This window comes from Sardina pilchardus, chromosome 20 (genome assembly GCF_963854185.1).
Source record: "Sardina pilchardus chromosome 20, fSarPil1.1, whole genome shotgun sequence".
NCBI classification, from domain to species: Eukaryota; Metazoa; Chordata; class Actinopteri; order Clupeiformes; family Clupeidae; genus Sardina; species Sardina pilchardus.
Window position 1 is genome coordinate 17,843,912 of NC_085013.1, and position 20,677 is coordinate 17,864,588.

At 43.6% G+C, this 20,677-nt stretch overlaps 3 protein-coding genes across 3 annotated transcripts; 2 read left to right on the forward strand and 1 right to left on the reverse strand.

Moving 5' to 3' along the window:
* Positions 1–431: 431 nt before the first annotated feature.
* fosaa (v-fos FBJ murine osteosarcoma viral oncogene homolog Aa) lies at positions 432–3,396 on the forward strand. The gene is made up of 4 exons (XM_062523543.1): positions 432–581; positions 1,356–1,568; positions 1,868–1,975; positions 2,119–3,396. Exons 1-4 carry the CDS (start codon positions 432–434, stop codon positions 2,788–2,790), a joined length of 1,143 nt encoding a protein of 380 aa, XP_062379527.1. The 3' UTR covers positions 2,791–3,396.
* Positions 3,397–3,982: 586 nt separating this feature from the next.
* On the forward strand, positions 3,983–14,858 carry jdp2a (Jun dimerization protein 2a). The gene is made up of 4 exons (XM_062523650.1): positions 3,983–4,144; positions 12,193–12,404; positions 12,757–12,861; positions 13,099–14,858. The coding sequence occupies exons 1-4, from the start codon at positions 4,057–4,059 to the stop codon at positions 13,297–13,299; spliced, it is 606 nt and encodes a 201-aa protein (XP_062379634.1). The 5' UTR covers positions 3,983–4,056; the 3' UTR covers positions 13,300–14,858.
* Positions 14,859–15,122: 264 nt separating this feature from the next.
* Positions 15,123–20,064, reverse strand: pcare1 (photoreceptor cilium actin regulator 1). Its single transcript, XM_062523544.1, has 2 exons — positions 16,706–20,064; positions 15,123–15,252 (listed from the first exon to the last, which is right to left on the reverse strand). The coding sequence occupies exons 1-2, from the start codon at positions 20,062–20,064 to the stop codon at positions 15,123–15,125; spliced, it is 3,489 nt and encodes a 1,162-aa protein (XP_062379528.1).
* Positions 20,065–20,677: the final 613 nt, after the last annotated feature.

The following is a 20,677-nucleotide window of genomic DNA, read 5'->3' on the forward strand; positions in this document are numbered from 1 at the left end:
CGGATCGACCTCCACGCATAAATTTATGAATGAACGTGTTACACGTGCCATAGGCCCATCTCCTTTTCATGGGGGGTTTCATCATGGACCATATCCTTGGTTTTTGAAACTCCCTTATCAGTTGCTTATTCTGGTGGTGGATAACGGAATCTTAATGTAGAAAATATGCAGTTTTCTGTCGAAGAGGGATAAACTCTTTGTCTTAAAATGTCACGCGGCTCCCATTTGCTCAAATGGTACAACCTCAGTTCATTCATAAAATTCTGTCAGACTATAAATAGGAGGAGCTAGCACAGTGGTCTATCAGTTACCAGGTATACGAACCTGGAGAAGAAAACACACATCTGGAAAGGATTTAAAATTAACTGCGAAGTAGCATAGGCTATTGTTTTTGTTTGTTTTCCGCCTGGCTGTGGAATTAAAAGAGGAAAATGTTCTCGAGCAACGCGAATACCGACTCTGACTCCTCGTCACGCTGCAGCTCAGGCTCTCCGGCGGGGGAAACCCTCGCCTACTACCCTCAGTCGCAAGCGGACGCGTTATTGTCCACATCTTCTGCCTCTCCGACAGAGACCACCCAGGTAGAACTCAACAGTCATCACAAGAGAAAGGGAAATTATAGCTTTATCGATGGTGCATTTTATTCTGTCCTATATAGGAGCTTGGGTTCGACACAAAAGCCATCGATTTGATGTGGGCTTAGGTTACTTTATTATGACTGCCACTTGATGAAGAAGCGAGTACTTGTTTACAGATGTGACATGTTGCAAAATAATAGCTGACAGCTGTTGATCATCCAGCCAATATGGCCAGAATCGATTTGGCCATGATAACACTGACTAAACAGTGTATTTGCTCTGTTCTATATTAATCTTTTCGGGGGTGAATTAATTAGGAATTTCAAATATGCTTAGATTTTCCATAATAGGAATGTTTAATTGATCTATCAGATGGCACATCATGCATGTTAATCTAACACTGGGAGTGCCTATACTGTGGTTCATTGAGAAAAATCAACCCATTGAGGAGACTCCACAGCAGCCTTGCGTCAGTGTTGACGTCAGCAACAATGAAATGTCGAATATTGATCTGGAGGAGTCTATTTTTGGACGTCTAAATATATTTTAACCAATTATTGCATGGATTATATAACATAATTATGCTATGTTGTTAAGATCCCTAAAGTAGGCTACATGTCAGTCTTTTGAATTGTAGGCCAGGCTGCACGCAAGAGTGAAGGGATTATTTTCTACTTAGATTTTATTGCGGAGGCGAACTAATTTTACAGTAGGTTGCATACAAAAATAAACTGTGCAACGATATTGGTTAATATTTTTATTTGTATTGCTTGGCAGATGGACGTGTCTGAGGTTCCGTTTGCTCCCACGGTTACTGCGATCTCAACTACCCCAGATTTGCAGTGGATGGTCCAGCCGACCATCATTACGTCGGTCTCACCATCTCTGGGCAAAGCGCAGACCAGTGAAACGCAGAACTCCGTCCCTGCACCCCCCAAAGCTGGCAGTAACAAGGGCAAACATTCCTCCAGGAAGGGGAAAAACGAACTGGTATGTTGCGTTTTCCGCGCTACATGTGCGCAATAATATTGTAGCCTGTCTCTTTGTAGCAGCGACTCTAGATCGATCTCGCCGTCTTGCAAACAATGCAGCAATAGGCATCTAGAGTATAGGCTATGGAACATATTGGCAGCCTATCACGAATCAGGAGTCATGCGTAGTCTGTGCGCCTGCTCGATGCGTTTACACAGACATAGACATAGGAAGCAGAGGGGGGGAAACATATGCACCAGCTTTCATAGGGGACAGCATAGTGACAGTTTCCTGTTGCCTGCTATGACTCTTCGCAGCTTTCTCCAGAGGAAGAGGAGAAGATGAAGGTGAGGAGAGAGAGGAATAAGATGGCTGCTGCAAAATGTCGCAATCGAAGAAGGGAACTCACTGACACCTTGCAAGCTGTAAGTAAACCTATAAAGCTACCTGTGCCTATACCTTTGCCTGAGAAATGTCATGTTTTCTAAAAACTGAAGTAGGCCTAAACCAAAACCACTGCTCCTTCCGAAATGTTCATTCAAAGAAATAACTCTGATTTCTTTCAAAGGAGACAGACCAGCTTGAAGACGACAAAGCCACGCTGCAGGCAGAGATCAACAGTCTGCTGAAGGAGAAGAAGAGGCTCGAGTACGTCCTCGCCACACACAGACCCACCTGTCAGATGCTCACAGATCTGGAGGGCGTGCTCCAGGAATCCAGCCCGTCTCCACAGACCCCCTCCAGCCCCGACGCCTTGGGCAAGCTGCTGTCCGAGGAGGGGCCCCAGGAGGCGCCGGTGCTGCCGGAGCTGGACGACCCTGTCGTGCCCTACTCGGCCATCTCGGGCAACTCTAACATCCTGCTGTGTGCCACGGCGGAGGACAGCGACCTCTGTGACCTTGAGCCCAGCTTGGACGTCCGGGAAGAGCTGCTGGACAACCTGCTGGTGGGCGCCGAGGAGCGCATGCACGTGGAGACGGCTCGCTCGGTGCCCGACATTGACCTGAGCGGGCCGCTGGGCCTGGCCGACTGGGAGACGCTCTACAAGTCCGTGGCCAGCGACCTGGAGCAGCCTCTCAGCACACCAGTGGTCAGCATGTCCACGCCCAGCTGCAGCAGCTACCTGTCGGTCTTCACGTTCACCTGCCCTGAGCAGGACTCGGTCCCCGACGGCGCTGAGTTTTGTAAAAGCGACTCCAGAGTGGACATCCTCAACTCTCCCACCCTTTTGGCTCTATGAGTGAAATTGTGACAAGATGGCAGAGAACTGGCTGGATTTACTGATTGGAGATCACTAGACTAAATGTCATGTTGTGCTGTCCAGATTTTGACTTGATGTGCTGTTGGTGTAACGCCACTGGTTGAATGGCTGCATCAAAGAAAATGTTAAGTGTGAAAGAACTTGTATTAACCCTCTTCCAGGTAGCTAATGTAGCTAAAAGCATGGCTATTCATTTTATGGATGGGTATGAACCATGTTCTGGTTTGAAAAGCATGCAGAGATGCTATATATAATATCAGAGTTAGTTTCATCTATGTTTATTCTTGTTCTGGGTTTACTGTATTGTGGAATGGACTGAGTTTGTGTTTTTGATGGCAATTGTATATTAATAACTCTGAATGTTGTGCTTATGTACATATCCTTCATGGGTCATACCTCGGTGTCATCATTCAGACTGTGTTTTGATTCATTTGTTAAAAAATGTTTAGAGTTTTCCATGAAAACATCCCGTGCTATATCTATTGAGATGTACTCTACTATAATTTATTTTTCTACCATTTGAATTTTGACTTGTTCGTCAAAAAAAGTTAAATGAGCATTGATTGCTTATGAATAAATATCCACATCAAATTCTTGGTTGATTTCTGTTTATGCCGCTATAGACTTGGTCTTACTGATAGTGGTAGGCAGACTATACAGATATGCTGGGTTTTATTTGCTAGATTGAATCATGTAAACTATTCTGTCTGACACCAAAAAATGTTAGAGAACATTCTAATGCAATGCTCAGATTTGTCTGGCCCATGGCCTGGGCTGTGCCTTGTAGGCTCATATAAAAGAGAGAGCACGCCCTATGTATGTTTAAATAATTAATTTCTTTCCGATCCAGGAGGATTCAGACCAGCATTTCCGATGACTGAAAATACAGCCAGACTTAATTATTACATAGGCCTACAGGTCTGCAGGAGTTTTAACAACTAATTTCCACATCCACAAATTCTATAGGCCCAATTCTTCTCCAAAATGTTGCACATAAGGAACAGAAAAGCCATGTGGTCTAGGGGGGAAATAGGAATGCCAAGGGGTCTTTTCAGCAGAAAAGCTTCAATGATGTGTTTGTTTTCTGGTTTCCAAGGGGAGGAGCGAGCGGTTCTTCGTTCACTTCACTGGCCCTTTGGTTTTGTCATGTTGCGTCTGTCCATCCCTGCGCTCGTCTGGCTGGCACAGCGACTGACTTCCGCATTCCCAAATCTTCAAAATAGGGATCGGTAAAGAAACGGGCTGATGCAACGATATCCACTTTTTAAAATATACTCTAGACCATCTTCTGATCCCAAAAAAGGACATTTGCTGAACACGGAAACCAACCCAGGTAATCCAAAAAAGTTTTACTAACTTTTAGTGTGGTGGATAGTGCTGAGCGCCATGCTCACGTTGCAGTTAAACTTGCAACATTAGCCTACTATTTCCTGAAATTTCCAACATGGGTAGGAAAAAATGGCAAATTCTTTAACGTTTAACTTCATTCGTTTTTATTCTATTCACAACCGTCTATGTTGCAGTAAATTGCGCTCACGAATCGTTTAACGTTGAACTTGGGATTTTTCGAGAAGAGACAATTGAGAGTCTAGTCACCTTGCTTCTGGTGGTGTTGTTATGTAAGGGCAGACTACATGCCTTTCTGACTATTAACTTCCGCTTCAAGTCATGTCACTGGACTGTCATAGCGCTGTGGAGAAAACGTGAAGGCCTTAAAACCAAACTCTATCCACTGGACGCTGCCCTTCTGTATTGTAAACTGAATTACATAAAATAACTTTTTGTATCAGGCCTACTTTTACAAACAACACATTGCATAGGCCAATTCAACATCACTGGATAAATAACTGTTATTCATAGGCCTTCAAAAACATCTGCATCTACCTCAACACCGGGCATGCATGCATTTGATTTTACAGTGCTCAGAATTTATTATGCTGAAACAGTTACTGGAACATTCAGTTCATTTGTATCCTCTACATGCCCATACTGTGTAGGCCCAATTGGCATGTTCAGATTGAGCTAACCTGTAGACTCTCTACCATTTCATAAGTTTCTTCCATCACAGTCCACTACCAGTTGACAGACTGTATACTTTTACATCATCAAAGTCCTTTAGGAATTAATTTTCTGTTTTTCCTCAGTATCACATTTGTATTGGATATTATATTACATCAAAAATATACATCCTTAACCACGTGATCGCTGAAGTTAAATGTAAACTATGTTTTGTCTTTCTTCGAAAAAACTCCAGATGCAAAACACTAACAGTACACAGTATGTAGCGTACGATGTGAAATGGGCCTATAGGCTACTGTGTCTCACATAGCCATATGTTTTTTTGAGGTGGTGGAACTCACTGTGAAAAGTTGAGAACCACTGTATGGAGGTAATGCAGCATCCTTAGGAATCCCATAAAGTATAGGCTACTATGAAGACATACAGTAAGCTTTGAACAGAAATACCAGGGCTTGGTTTTTGGACCCATTCTTGATATAGACAAGGTTTGAACAAAATCTGAGACGGTGCAGCAACAACCTTATTTTGGCCAGAGGACAAAACCTGAATAATTAACAACTGATTTAACAATTTTCTTGTTTTCTGTTATAGTGTGTTTTGGTTATCTTACATTCCCTTGAATGATCTTTTAGACTTGCTGTAGACCTACCCATTGATTTCTGGGATTCACCAATGTTCTTACAGAGATATAATAAATACATAATCTTGTTTTCATAGTCCACAAATCGTTCGTCCAGTTAGAAGAAGCATATTTTAAATCTTAAGAGCATGAATATCATACAATCAAATGTATATTTGATTACACTTAGTTATAGAGTAATTATAACACATAGATTATTCAATTCATGTGTGAAATAAACAATACAGGGTGATGTTGCTTGCATTCAGATTTGGAGTGGCTTACTGCTCTAAGATGCACAGGGCTTGTGCCAGATATAGTATCAGTAGAGTACAACAACTGTTGTTGTAGACGTCCGCTGTGCTGTCATTGATCAGCACTAAAGCTGATGATATACTTGGGCAACTTTCTGAGCAGTGTTTCTGATCATTTTCTTTAGGGTTGTTGTACAGGCTCATTCCCATTGATATTGTGCATCAATTTCTCTTCTTGAGTGCTTTAATCGTCAGTAGGCAGGCAATTGTCTTGATCATCCAATCAGAACACATGTTGCTCAGCCCACGTGTGGCTCAAAAGCTCAAAAAGTGGCCCGACGTACTGTATCATCACCAGCTTAAGAGGTCTCAGTCAAGACTCTTTTCTTCTGTTCTTCGTTGGTGGAAGGATTTACCAACTATTCTTTGTTTTAGCGATAGCTTTGGGATCTTCAAAAGTCTCTTAATCTGTTTACCTTATATATTACAGAGTTGTGGTTGGTATGTGTTTGTGGTTATTGTTATATTCTGTTAAATTATATATAATAGCTTTACAGATGCTAAAAATAAACAATCAGCTACATGCCTCCAATTTATGGTCAAGTTGAATTCATCATTAACATCAGGGTTGCAAGAATAAGAATCTAAGTACACTTGAAGATGACATCTTATTCTTTATGTTGAGATCTTAGTTGTTAAGAGAAAGTATGAGAGTTGCCAGCAGACCATAGACATTTGACCTTCATCATTTGAAACAGTCATGTGAGATGGCACCTTAACTCAAATGTTCAAAACATTCACTGATATCTTTATTTGTAAATGGGAGTATTTTACAACATGTCATAGTCATTTCAGATATATTTGATGTGTTCATGGGGGGTGGGGATGGGGCGGCTGAGATGGCTTTTTGTATTGCATCTTGCAATAGTGTTAAAAGTTCCGTAAATGACATTCTCCCATGATTTTCCTCATCAGTATGAGAGAAATGAAACTGGAAATGGAATATGAGGTGGTCATGTGGGGCCTTGCTCAATGTCCCCAAAATGGCATACTGTACAGGTCAGAGCCGTGACCCATGGTGGTTAGTTAGACCCATGTCAAAATGGTAGTGTTGTGCAATGAGATTTCATCATGTTCCAGATTGTTTCCAGATTTCTTTGTCTGCTCCTCTTGTTTAGGAAACATTTGTTTGTCTGTTTGTTTGTTTGTTTGTTTGTTTGTTTGTTTGTTTGTATAAAAGGTATACACCAACCTCAAAATAATGGAACACACACAGTTGTTTTTTAAATGACAGAATGCATGTATTTTAGAGAGAGAGATAGAGAGAGAGAGGGAGGGAGAGAGAGGGAGGGAGGGAGAGAGAGAATAATGGTGTTGAGTACTGGACTGCTTACACCGTACATGGATTGAATGCAATGCGATGAATGTACCTAAACCACAAGTATGCCTTTTGTGGGCCCCTGGTCCATGCCAGTTCACAAGTCTTATTTTTGTGATTAAGACTGAATGAATAATCTCTTTCTCTCCCTCCCTTTTCCCCTGTTGTCCGGGGAATAGGCGGCCGGTTTCCATTTAGCTTTGTGAACAAACCTGTCTGAACTACGATACATTTACTATTGTATTTTTACCAGACCTCTGCTAGATAGATTGAGTCCTTGTAATCTGTTAAAAACTACATTCTGGTGTAGAAAAGCCTTAACATGTATCAGTTATAGGTAGAGAGTAGTATAAAGTTAATAAAAGTAATTTTTAAAAGGTGATCAAAGGTCTTTTCAGAGTTTTGTTGGTCATTTTGGTACCAAAGATGAATGGAGATTCAGTTAGGTAATGGTAGGAAAAAGCAGTAGCTGAGTTTATTTACAGTGATGCGCAGTAAGGAAGAAACCCCCTAAAGATCCACCAGCTGCTTAACCCTAACAGGAAAATAGTCAGGAGTTAAGTATCCTTCCAGGCCAACGGGACATGGCGTTGGTCATCCCACCTCACATGAACCACACCATGAATCAGACCATGATTGATGCCAACCCGGCAATCTGGAATGTTCCTCTGTATTTCTAAACACAGTTATACAGTAAGGCAAGGCAAGGCAAGGCAGTTTATTTATAGGCCTATAGCACAATTCATACATAGGTGCAATTCAAAGTGCTTCACACAGATATGAGCATGAGTGCACATAAGAAACAAAAAATAGGGACATCAGGACATAACTGATAAATATAAAATTCACAATTCAGTTCTCTCAATATGAAAACGTGTTGGTGTTATGGAGCGGAGCATTTCACTGTGGTATTTGAATTTTATAGTCTGTTTCACAACAACCTATTAAAGCCCCATTTAAGAATACGACGACTAGTGACAAGATACCTTGTGATGCTACTGTAATTCAGCGATTTCAGGTGATGTAACCAATAGCGACACAAAGCGTTTTGAAAAGTTAGAATACTTTAAAAGTGTGAGGCGACAAGAGTATCGCTGTGCATGTGAATGGGGAGTTTTCTGTGAATCATTCTGCCACCCCTAAAAAAAGAGAACAGTGATCTGTTCATGTTTCACACGGTCATCATTTATAAATAAGTGTCCTGTCTGGTCCTTTAGTTGAGGGAAATCAGGAAGTAGCACTTTAAAGATGCGGATTAGAACAGGATTGGACATGCTTTGGGAGGCCTTACATAATCAAAGTCTTTTCTGAACCCCTATTCTGTTTTCCTTAGCAGCACATCTGTAATGGAGATGTGATGGCTCAAATACAGCACTCTTCATGATGCTCAACACCATCCTTATCACCATCCTTATCACCTTAATGTTGCCGCATTTAAGAGTCTTTGCACGAGAAAACCAGGCAAAACCAGCAGGAGGTAGGAAGATGGGGGTCGGCCAAATGGGCTCATACTTTGTATGATAAGTATGTGGAACTATGAACAGCCATATACTTAAAACCCTCGAACTCTTTTTTGTTGTGGAGTTCTGGGACCCCTCTCAGAGAACCTCAAAAATCCAACAATTCATGGCTGAAAATGACTGAAATTGCCATTTCTACCCTGATTATCCTGATAAAGATATGAACATAAGCTTTATATTTCCATAGAGCCTAGGTAGCATAGTTTTAAAGACCAAAAGGTGCACCGAGGGGTTATCTACACCACTGAAAGCAGAATTTTCCTCCCTCTAAATTTTGGTCATTTTTAAGAAGCATTATCTCGTATTCGCAGTGGCTTTGGTGGATGGTTTTACTGTTGCTGGAGAAAGGAACATCTACTGATTCAAAAACAATTGTCGTCTAATTGGGCCACACATAATGTGCGCCGTGCCAGGAGGGTCTTTACGGGTTTTTTTTCGGGTTTTGGAGTATAATAAACCAATAATATCTCACTATAGGGTAATTTATGGTAAATTTTTGTGTCACTGTATGACAAATTGTTAAAGAAAGCTTTAATTAACTAGAAAAGCACTCAAAGAGTGCAGACCTCTGCATGCATTGTTGTTCTTGGTTGTCATACATGTGAAACTAGACTATTCAGATCGCCACCGAGTGGCCATACCATGCCATTACATCGCAAACATCTGGCATTACATCTGTTTGTGATGTAATGCCATGGTATGGCCATGTGATGGCGATCTGAATATGGTTTATCATAGGCCAAAACACGAGAAATCCTGCTAAAGACCCTCCTGGCACGGCACACATTATGTGTGGCCCAATTAGACGACAATTGTTTTTGAATCAGTAGATGTTCCTTTCTCCAGCAACAGTAAAACCATCCACCAAAGCCACTGCGAATACGAGATAATGCTTCTTAAAAATGACCGAAATTTAGAGGGAGGAAAATTCTGCTTTCAGTGGTGTAGATAACCCCTCGGTGCACCTTTTGGTCTTTAAAACTATGCTACCTAGGCTCTATGGAAATATAAAGCTTATGTTCATATCTTTATCAGGATAATCAGGGTAGAAATGGCAATTTCAGTAATTTTCAGCCATGAATTGTTGGATTTTTGAGGGTCTCTGAGAGGGGTCCCAGAACTCCATAACAAAAAACAGCTGGAGGGTTTTAAGTATATGGCTGTTCATAGTTCCACATACTTATCACATATACAAAGTATGAGCCGATTTGGCCGACCCCCATCTTCCCACCTCTGCCTGGTTTTCTCATGCAATGACTCTTAAATGTGTCTTCTTTGTCAACTACTAAAATCACTTCCCTCTGTTTGCTGATTGGCAGTGCAAAATGGACCAACCACATGTTATTTTGGCCAGAGGACCCCCTCCCCCCCACTACCATAAAAAAGGCAAAACAATTAGCAACTTATTTTTCAATAGATTGTACTATAGCATGTTTTGATTATGTTGCATTTCCTGGGATGATTTTGTGGGGGGATTTGTAGTATTAGTAGGCCTACCAATCTCTGGGATTCACAATGTCTCAAAGGCAACATCATACAAAGGTCAAAAGCAATGTTGTTTTCACAGTGACAGTCAACACATGGTCACACTGTCATAATTGATGTCCATGTAATTGTCCTGTCTGGCCCATGTGTAGTTTGAACTGAGGCAGTATGCCATGTAAAGACGAGGGCTGAACAAGACAGGACATGCTCTGGACTGGTGATGGTGCAGTGGGATCAGAGGGGTGTGAAAGATGCCTCTATGTGGCTGCCATTTCTCTAATCATTCGTCAGTGTGTGTGTTTGTTTGTTTGTTTGTTTGTTTGTTAATCCATTCATTATTTTCTGATCACCCCTTTCCATAGTCTGCGTAGTTGTAGGGGTGCTAGTGTTGTCTGATAGGGTACCACATGCCAACTACACACACTTTAGAAACCCGGCGGGACCCCTGACCCCTGTGCGACCCCTGCATGACCCCTGGCTTGTGAAAGGGGAATTTGATTTGATCATTTCTGTTTATTGATAATTATGTTATTAACTATTGTGCCATGTTGGTGTAGAAACTGTGTAATACCAGGTTTAGCTCCTGTTGAATTACATGGCCAACTTTTAATAAGTGTTCAAACACCCCTAAGTGTTTCAGACAGGGACATATGGCATATTAAGACAAAGTTGAGCAAGTAGCCTACAGCCACATTGTAGATAATGGCCCTTTCCGAAACCAGCCCCTAAATCCTAACACTACACACTTCCACTTCGTTTGCGCGTTCACGCGAGGGTCCGCCACATTAAGTATCATCCGAAACGAATTTTGAGTCGAGTGAAGTGCCTAGGGAGAGGGGCTACCACGCCTCCAGGAGCAAGTCAGCATCGATGCTGACTTGAAACGCAGGTGCAACCGTTTTCAAGTGTTCGTGCAGCTCGTGTATCTCCCTGCCAGTTGTTTTTTGGTCCGTATGACGGCATTTACAGACAAAAGCGTGATTTAAGCTACATTGTAACAACTCATGTTCAGTTTGATACTCAGTAAAATGTGCAAGATCGTACAGAAGTAGGCTGTAATATTTGAATAGCCTACATGTGCAGGTCGCATTTACAGCACTTTTATAATTTGATGTTAAATAAAGCATAAAATGCAACTCCTCACTCATAGTAATGAAAGGAGAGAAGAGGGATGTATATCCTAATACATAGGGGTGTCCAGAACATCTTAATTGGCGATTTAATATATATTGGCTTCATAATTTCTATGAAAACGAATATGACGTCAACTTCCTTCTCCCTTCAAGCGCATCCGAAATGTAGCGCTGTTTTAACCCCCTAAAACTTCAAATGCGAGTGTTCTCCGCACCCACGAGTGGACTTGAAAAGGAAGTTCACTCGCTAACCGAGTCGAAGTGAGTAGGGACTGGTTTCGGAAAGGGCCAATAACTAAGCTGAGGAAGTGGATGTTAGCAGCTGGCCTCCGAAGTGAAGCCATCTTGTTTCTATCGCCCTCTAGTGACGAATTACTACACAGGTGCAGGACAGCCCATCTCATGACATCCTGTATCAGTGAGATCGTCTATCTCAAATTCTCACACTGTGGCGTAATGGTTTCCTTAAAGTGCATTGTTTTGTGTTGATATAAGCAACAGTTATTTTTTTTTTATATATACGGTATTGTTTATCTGAAAGTTTCAAGATTAAAAGTGTTCTGATTCAGTTTTGAAGGCAGTGTACAGTAACAGTAGGGGTCATAGGGCATACTGAGCTGAGGAGGTTACTTGTCTAACTGATACTCAGAGCAGCCAGTGATTGTAAAAAATCCTTTGAGAGTGGTCCTCTTCTCTGTCTGTGACTGCAAAGGCTACCCCATATTTGATAAGAGGTTGTGGTGGCTTAATGCGGAAAATCAATGAAAATGATTTCAATAGTAATAAAAAAAATTGTATCTGATGAAATGCTGAGGAATCTTTTGAGGAAAGCTCAAGATTACTTATCTATGAAATTTCTTATTTATAAAAATAAATCGCATTTTGCGCCTGATGCCGATTTTGGTTGAACAAAAAATTAAATTGATTTTATTTTTTGTTTGTCCAATTGTGTGTGTGTGTGTGTGTGTGTCAGCTGTGGTCGTAGGAGGGAGCACCATGATGCCCGGGCCGATCCCTGATCCCTCCGTGGCAGCCGGCTCCTTGCCCGGCCTGGGGCTACTGGCGGGCATCTCTGCCACGACGCTCACCGATCAGCTCAAGTATGCTGACCTGTGCAGCCTGGGTGCCATGCTGTCCCCACTGCATCTGCTGGGCAAGAGGTCCAAGAGGCCCATGAAGACTGAGGTAAGGACCACACAGTACCGGGCAGAACACCTCAGTGTTCGGCAGCTAGTGAAGTCACCACTAGTGCTGTGAAGCAGAATGCTTAATTAGCTCTGTGGCTCATTGGTAGCATTTTGTCTATATGACTTTGAATGTACAAAGTTAAATATAGTTTGAATATATTTCAACATATGGAATATATTGACTTTTATATGTTTTGTCCCCAAAACACTTAAAATGGTGTCAATGCAATATCTGAAAATGTTGTGTAAATCCCCATATCTGATATCAGAGGTCAAATGAGCTTTGATGTCCATGGATGTCAACAGCCTTATTTATTGTTTATGTATTGTTTACTCTTGGTGTTGCTCAGAGAGACGAGGAGGAGGACAGGAGGAAAAGGAGAAGAGAGAAGAACAAAGTGGCAGCAGCGCGATGTCGAAACAAAAAGAAAGAGAGAACAGAATATTTACAACAGGTGCGTTACCATCAAAAGACCGTCGTCATTTTCTGATGTCTTGTTTGCGTTCACTTTACAAGTTCCTCCTCACTTTTGTCCTTCTTGAACTCATCCGGGCTCTCAGTGCTTTAAACCACTGGCAGTTTTGAACCCTGTTACGTATCAAGTAAACCTTTTGGCACGTCATATCTGCAACGATTCATTGTTTTTTGTAGAATAACTGATTCCTTTGCCTCTTTTCCTTGGCTGTCACAGGAATCCGAAAGGCTAGAGATGATGAATTCTGACCTCAAGGCCCAGATCGAAGAGCTGAAGCACGAGCGTCAGCAGCTGATTCTGATGCTCAACCGACACCGGCCCACGTGCATCGTGCGGCGGGACAGCGTGGAGACCCCGAGCAGCGAGGCCAACCCCCTCTTGGAGCAGCTGCAGGCCGAGGCCGAGGCCAAGTTATGAGCTTGAGCTGGAGCCCTGCGCCATCACTGTGGTTCATGTTTACTGCAAAAGCCTCAGATAAGAAGGCCTAGCTAGCTAGCCAGCAACGCCAGCTAGAAGCACTTAGCTCAACCCTCTGGAGCGCCGCCCAGTGGCCTGGAGGAGCACTCCTGCCTGGCAGCGTGGAGGTTGAGCCCTTGATGATGCGAAAATGAGAAACAGAAAGATGGGGCCCGATGTTTGTTACTGATGCCAAGACTCCTTCATTACCCTCGTTGTCGTTTACACCTTTTGCATTACTCACAGCATCCAGCAGGTTCTTACACGCCTCAACATTACTCCAGGTCTTGGGTTCTTTTGATGTGATTTCATTGGGTGTGCTCATCCAGAATGCATTCAAATATGATTGTGGTATTGATTTAGATCTGTTCTTGGCCGTAGTTTCAGTTTTTATATATATATTTTTTTTTTCTGGCGCAGGCGTCATTTATGCATATATGAAGTTTACATCTTTGTTACATACAATTATATACACTCTTTTTATACTACATGTACATGTATATTAAATTTACCATGTGCTATCACTAGATGTGATACCTTTTGTATTACGGTCTCAAATGTTTATACAGTATTTTTTCATAGCTTTGGGACAAGCTCAATATGTATCTTACGCAATGTTGACAACTCTTAAAGATATTTCACAAGAATTGACTGCATGTTTGGATGACTCCTGTTAGACTTAGTACCTCTGCATTCCAGTCTTATTCATTTTTGTTTGCTGTGAAAAATTGCCATACAAGTTGTCTATATACAATAACTTTTCTATATAAAATGTATTTAGATAACATTTATTTTGCAGATAATTAAAAACAATATTTTCCAATAGCATCTCACATCTCATTTATTTTATTTGAATTTGGCAATATGATCAGGTCTGAAAACAACTTGAATTGGGACTGAACACAACAGTTTAAAATCAGTTATTTAAAGCTGAATTTAAAGTGTAATTTTTATCTGCAGGTTCAGTTTGACCTTTGACCTAACAAGATACTGCACACAGTGGTTGGTTCACACCAGCCCAGTACTAGGAAGGTCCTGAATCATTTTGCTTAAAAAATACAATCACTACTCTACAACACACTACCATTCAAAAGGCATCAAGTCGCTGGTGGCCAAAAACAAAAGGCCAGTCCACAGAACTCTTAAATTATTGGGTTCTGTAATGATCTGGACTTTACCATGACATCATCTCATAAGCTCACATAGATGTGGGTGTGTTTTTATAAGAGAACCCTATGACCATTAGAAACACCACTTGTGGAAAAGGTTACTGTTTTGTTTTTGTTTGAATTTGGATGGATCAGTGCAAAGGGGAATACTGTATATTGGTGTGGTCATATGACAAACCCCAAAACCAAGGCTGTGTCAATATACTGTTTTATTAAGAAACAGAGTAAAAATGTCAAATAATTACAATCAGATCAACACTGTACAGAAAAAAATGTCATGGTGTTTAAAATATTGCAGAAGAAAACTGAAAATGTTTAGCGTCAAATAAAAAATCTGACATATTTGAATCACTTAAAGTATAATTTCTTTTGTTGCTGAAAATGATTTCCGAAGAGAGAGCAAGCAAGCAAGGGAGAAGGAGAGAGAGAGAGAGAGAGAGATATCTTGAAGTAAATGGCAGTTGAAGAGTGACACTGAGGTGGGAAGAAGAGGTACCACCACTTAAGAGGCTTTCGCAGAATTAGTCGTTCTCCTCTTCCCAGTGGAAAAAGTCTTAATCTCAGAGGAGGTTGCTAATCCATAATCCACGCGGGTCCTCCGCTCCGCCGGCCCACTCAGTCGCGGTGCTGGTGCAGGGACTGCCCTATGATGCACAGATCTGGATGGGAGGAGGACCGGGTCGCCCCGCCGAAGTCCGAGTGGTGGTCCCATCTGTCAGAGTCTTTGATTGGTCCATCTTCCAGCCTATAGGAGAGACGCACACAGGACACATGAGTGGCGTCTCCATGAGGAAGTGGATTAGGGAAGTAGGCCAGGTTACTCATACCTGGTGTGCGCACACTACACAAGCACACGCTCTGACTCATAGCTAGTTTATCATTGTAGGATTAACCAGCTACTGTACCCTTGTTTTTGCTGTTATTGCACCTGTATGGGAAATTAGCCGAAATTGTAAAATACAATATATACTTTTTACTGACCAGGGATACAGAGAAGATGTGAAATGTCTCAAAATAGTAAGACTGCTAAAGTTGCTTCAACAGCATCACACAGTACACAGTGAGCTCTCCCACAACGATTACATTTCATCTCTGCATGACAATATAAGTAAGGCTACCAATTCTAAAACCTCTTTCAACACTAAACACAAGTATATCATATTGAGGTTTACGTAGTGTAGACTGTGATCTTGTATGGGTGCTAAACCTGTATGTATGACACAATCCACCAGGCGTCACACATTTCCTGATTTAACATCATTTTCATGATTTACCATCATGTGCCTGACCTTACAGGCAAACATGGGTCAGTGCACAAAGAAGTTTTCAGTAATTTAGTTCCTTTAAAGTTTCAGAATTTCCTAGAGACAACAACAACTGTTGTTGAACTGTACCAACGTAAAAATAAATGAAATAAAATGCTAAACAGTTTATGCTTGATTTAGTGTGGTGATACAGTATGTCAATAAATTAGCAAATGTTGTGTGTGGTTGTGTGGTTGTTCAGCCCTGCATTTTCATGTTAGAACCATGTGACACCATGTTGAACATTTCATACCGTACATACAGACATAAACCATGATAGTGAGTGCTGAATTATTATGTATAATAATTATGCAATTATTTCAAATAAAGGGTATATCTATTCTCACATCTGCTGCATACAAAATCAATACACACAATATAAAAAATCTCCATGCATAAGAAACAGTGGTCTTAATAATGCTAATACTAACCCAATGAGCACTATGTATAACACCATGAGCCAGTTGCTTTTCAGAAAGCTCAAGCTCAGAGCTTTGCCTTATTATCACCATCATAATAAGAGTCACATTCCCAAACAACCCTCACTGACTCACACATGATCAAAAAGAAAATTAGCAGTTTCAAGCCTGAGCAGGATTTCCATTCCACTTGAAGATTTTCACAAGGAGGCCGATATGGTGAATCACAAAAAAACACCCTTACTACACCCCAATTCTGTTCATATCCCCAACCGATGACAAAGTGTACAGAATTTAGACAACAACTGGATTTCATTAACAAATGGAACAATGGCTATTTGGAGTAGGTTAGAAATAGGCTGATTAGGAAATCTGTCAAGAAAGAATGCAAACTTCCCCTTTAAATTCGGACAAATTTGAAGCGAATGGTGGTGGTGCTTAACATAACTTGATTAAGATTAAATGCCACACTCACCCCTGGCTGGCAATGCTTGGCTCACTCCCGCAGCTCTCCGCATAGGAGACCGCTTGTCCTCTGGGTGGATGATTCAGACTGGGCCTGCGGTCCGACTGGCTTCGTCTGACGAAAGGCTTTGGTCCATTTGCGGGCACAGGGTGCCTCCCTCGCTCCCCCCAAAGAGAAGATATAGCAGCCTCTCTTGTGGAAGTCCATGCTTGCGGGGGTCGGGGTAACGGGCATGGCTTCGCCTCAAACAGAGAGGGCGAAGCTGGACAGAACACTGACCGGGCGTTGCTGAATATGCGCGACGAGGACGAGTCTTCGCTGCTGTTCTCCCGCGACCACCGCTGCACCTTTGGGGAAGCTGGCGGAGACGGAGCCTTGACGGGGTACACGGAGGTGGACACAGGGCTGCCATCTTGTCTAATAGCACTGCTGTTCTCCCGTAACCATCGCTGCACTTTCGGGGATGCTGGTGGGGACGGGGCCTTGAGAGGATATATGGAGGTAGATGTCACTGTGCCATCTTGCCTCGGGGCACTGGGGCTGGGATGCCTCCTTTGGCTCACTGACGGTGGCGTTTGGGGGAGTTTGCGTGTGACAGGAGGGCTAGCAGAAGATGGAGGGGTGGGTTGCCTTTTAAAGACGGGGGGGCTGGGGAGTCTCCGTTGAAGGCCGGACGTTACAGGAGTGGTGGGCAATATTCGCGTTTTGGACGTCGACGTTGCGGCTGACTGGCTGTGACTTGCGGACGTTGAAGGCACTACGTCACAAGTGTGACTGTCTCTCTGCTGAGGCTCCTGCTGAGGTGCTGCAGATGCTGAGCTCGTGTCCTGCGGCGTGCCGAGAGAGCCGGGGCGCACGCCACCTCTACTGGGCAGCACGGTCACTAGCTGCATGGACGCACGCAGCTTCTGGGACATACTTCTACGGAGGAGAGGAGAATGACCTCTGCCGGCCCCTCCTTCCTCGGGTTCTGATTTCTGGACGTTTTCAAAAGAGTTGTCCATCAGTACCTCGGGGGGAGGGGGAGGGAGGTCATCAAGGTCAACATCGTCCGCTCTGTCAGAGGCTCTCGAGTCCACTCGGAAGTTATCATTCCCGATCGTGAGCATTGTGGCTGTGCCCCCTAATCCGGGTATGATGGGAATGCCACACTTCATCACGCCCTTCAGAGGGCCGAGGATTTTGACATTTTCTGGTGTATCTTTAATCTCCTCAACTCCATGGCTGAATGTGTCTATTAATCTTTTCACAGAATTTCTGCCCCTGTACAGCCCTGTGGGCTTCTGTGGTGTTGGGCTTGAAGGAGGTGGCTTTGGGAGGGCCTTGTCTTCTGTTTCATTATATCTATCCAGACAGACATCTGATTCCTTTTGTATCTCCACTTGTTTCTCTGTTTCCTGAGTTGAACTGTCCCCGTGGTCTTTTTCCATTTCCCTGTCTTCAGTTGAACAGTTTCCATGGTCCTTTTTCATCACCCTTTCTTTAGTTGAACTGTTTCCATGGCCTGTTTTTTTAGGGGATTTTGACGGACTCTGTGGGGTCTTCTGCAAAGGGCGTAAACGGACAGGTGCTGACGGTGAGCTTGGCTGGGTCTTCCCCTTTCCTTGTTTAGCAGCAGTGTTTCTGAGGTTCCCCTCAGCCTTACTCATCCGGTCAAGTCTCTGAGTCAGGTCCTTCTGAGTCCTCTCCAGCTCCAGCAGTGTGGGGTCCTCAGCTTTACTACGAAGCGAATCCGCAGAATGGGTCCGCCGATTTTTGGCCACTGCTGACTTCTTCTTCGGCGTCCTCAGTGTGGGGGTTTGGGGCCGTTTGGGCATGGACTCCTCCTCATTCCACTGTCGCCGACTAATCTTTGGACTGTCTGCCTGCTTCACCTTTGGACTGGTCTTCGGTGAGGATGGTACAAATTTGATGCGACCACTAATGGCTTCCCTCATCTTCAGCGTCATCTCTATATTTTGTGGATTTTCTATACGTTTAGAGGGTAAACGGCGTGGGTGTTGGCAAGCGTGCAATTGGGAGGCGCTCGGGCACTTCTTACTACATTCTCCTCCTTCATGATGATCTACTTCCTTCCCATCCTCTCTCTCATCATCGTCTATCGAGGCAGAGCTGCAGAGAAACTCAGAGTCTCTTTGCTCCTTGGCAAAATTACAAAAAGAGTCTAAGGAGTTGAGAGAGAGATTTGAGCTAGTTTTACGTGTGAGTTTGCACGTTGGAGTTCCCTTGTAGGCTGGAGTAAAGTGGCCCCCCATGGGGCTGCTTCCTGACGTGTAATTGGTCCCACTGGACCCACAGCTCTCTCGGCGGCGCCTGTGTCGGTCTGATCCGGCCAACGACTCGTTCTCCGCGCCGATCCCGCTGTCCTCGCTGAACAGCGCCGAGTCCTCCGGGCCGGGTTTGCGGAGCGTGGCGGCTTCCACGCGTGCCAGCAGTCGCTTGAGCCGAGCCTCGGATGCACGCTTGACCTTGAGCTTCTCTTCCAGCACGTCAGACACGGAGGTAAAGTAATCCACGGCCTCTTCCAGCGCTGAGTCCCCCACGGCACCCACTGATTGGCTAACAAGATGCATTCTTTGTATGGTGTACTGAAGAAGCTGCTGCAGTAGATCAGGTGGGGGGTCCGCGGGGCTGGAGGGGGACGTGCTTGTTCTGGCAGGAGTGCCTGAGAGATTTTTCATTTGACAAGGCCAAGCCAGATGTTCTCCATTTTCTTTGAGAAGTCTCTCGCCTTCCTCCACGATCTCCTCCAGCCCTCGGTTGATCTCCTCGTAGCGCATGAGCATGAACGCCACCATGGGCTGCAACGAAATCTGAGTCTGAGCAGCGTGGTCCAACAGTCCGAGCAGGACGTCGTATTTGGTTATGCTGGGGTTAAGGTAGCCATAGGCGGCCTGGTGGGCTTTCACCAGTAACTCAGGAAAGTCCACTTTCGCCTCCGCAGCTGGAGCTTTCTTGTCTTTCTCTTTCTTCTTGGCAAGCTTAACTCCTTTGATGGGCTTTTTTGCTTTCTTAACAGCCTTTTTCTCCCCTGACTCTTGATTTTCCCCTGGCTTATCCTTTGCTTGAGATAAAACATTTACTGTGATTTCCTGAGGTTCAGGTTTGTTGGAGCAACTCCCCCCCTCGTTTACAGGCTTCTTTGCCGGGCATGCTATGTTGACATCCTGCTGACCCTTTGCCTGCCTCTCCCCACTGGTCCAAGAATGTCTCTCTCCATCTGTTTCTCCGGCAGTGGAGGAGCCTCCACTTGCCCCATCGTCAGACTCACCTGCATTCTCTTGGCTGGCGGGCAAAAGAGTCCTTCCTCTCCGGAAAGGACTGTGCGCTCCAGCAAAATGGCTTCCTTTGGATGGGGAACAGCCCATCTCAGAATCCTGAGGACTCTTCTACGATCGAGCGATGCGAAAACACAGCGAGGTGACTTGGAATTCTTCACATGAAGAGAGTCCGGTTTAGGGCTTTATCCACCAGCTGCACCTGTCATTGTCAGATGGTCGAATCCACTGATGCATCTGACAGCTCGCTTTTGTCCCCATAGAAGAACAAGTGAAAAGTATCCGTGTTAGACAAACCTGAAATAAATCCACAGAGTAAGTATCCCATAATTAGCCGGTCAGTCCCTCGAAAGTTGTTGTGTAATTTTTTCCCTTCATTTCAGCTCTGAAGAGAACTTGTTGGAGCGCCACCTCTACCGTGTGGTGGACGAGCAGCTGAAAGGATTAGGGAGGCTTTGAGTGCCGCGCTCAGTATGCGCATATGCCATGTTAAAACAAATAAAACTCACATGCTCCTAAGATCTTAAGCTTATTAAGGTAATCAGGGCTCCTCGCAGGTAGCTGTTTATAGCTTGCACGGTACTCACAACAACTGTTGCATCTGCTTGAACAATAGAATTTTAGATTTGTTTTACAATAAATTTCCTTTTTAAAGGAAGGACAGTAAATGTTTGAGCATATTTTATCTATCCACATTTGTATC

Coding starts and splice junctions, on each gene's coding strand:
- pcare1 (XM_062523544.1), bottom strand. CDS start 20,064: ATGGGCTGTTCCCCATCCAAAGGAAGCCATTTTGCTGGAGCGCACAGT. Junction 15,253..16,705: donor CCAAGCATTGCCAGCCAGGG/GTGAGTGTGGCA, acceptor TCTCTCCTATAG/GCTGGAAGATGGACCAATCA.
- fosaa (XM_062523543.1), top strand. CDS start 432: ATGTTCTCGAGCAACGCGAATACCGACTCTGACTCCTCGTCACGCTGC. Junction 1,569..1,867: donor GGAAGGGGAAAAACGAACTG/GTATGTTGCGTT, acceptor GACTCTTCGCAG/CTTTCTCCAGAGGAAGAGGA. Junction 1,976..2,118: donor TCACTGACACCTTGCAAGCT/GTAAGTAAACCT, acceptor TTTCTTTCAAAG/GAGACAGACCAGCTTGAAGA.
- jdp2a (XM_062523650.1), top strand. CDS start 4,057: ATGCAACGATATCCACTTTTTAAAATATACTCTAGACCATCTTCTGAT. Junction 4,145..12,192: donor GAACACGGAAACCAACCCAG/GTAATCCAAAAA, acceptor TGTGTGTGTCAG/CTGTGGTCGTAGGAGGGAGC. Junction 12,862..13,098: donor GAACAGAATATTTACAACAG/GTGCGTTACCAT, acceptor TGGCTGTCACAG/GAATCCGAAAGGCTAGAGAT.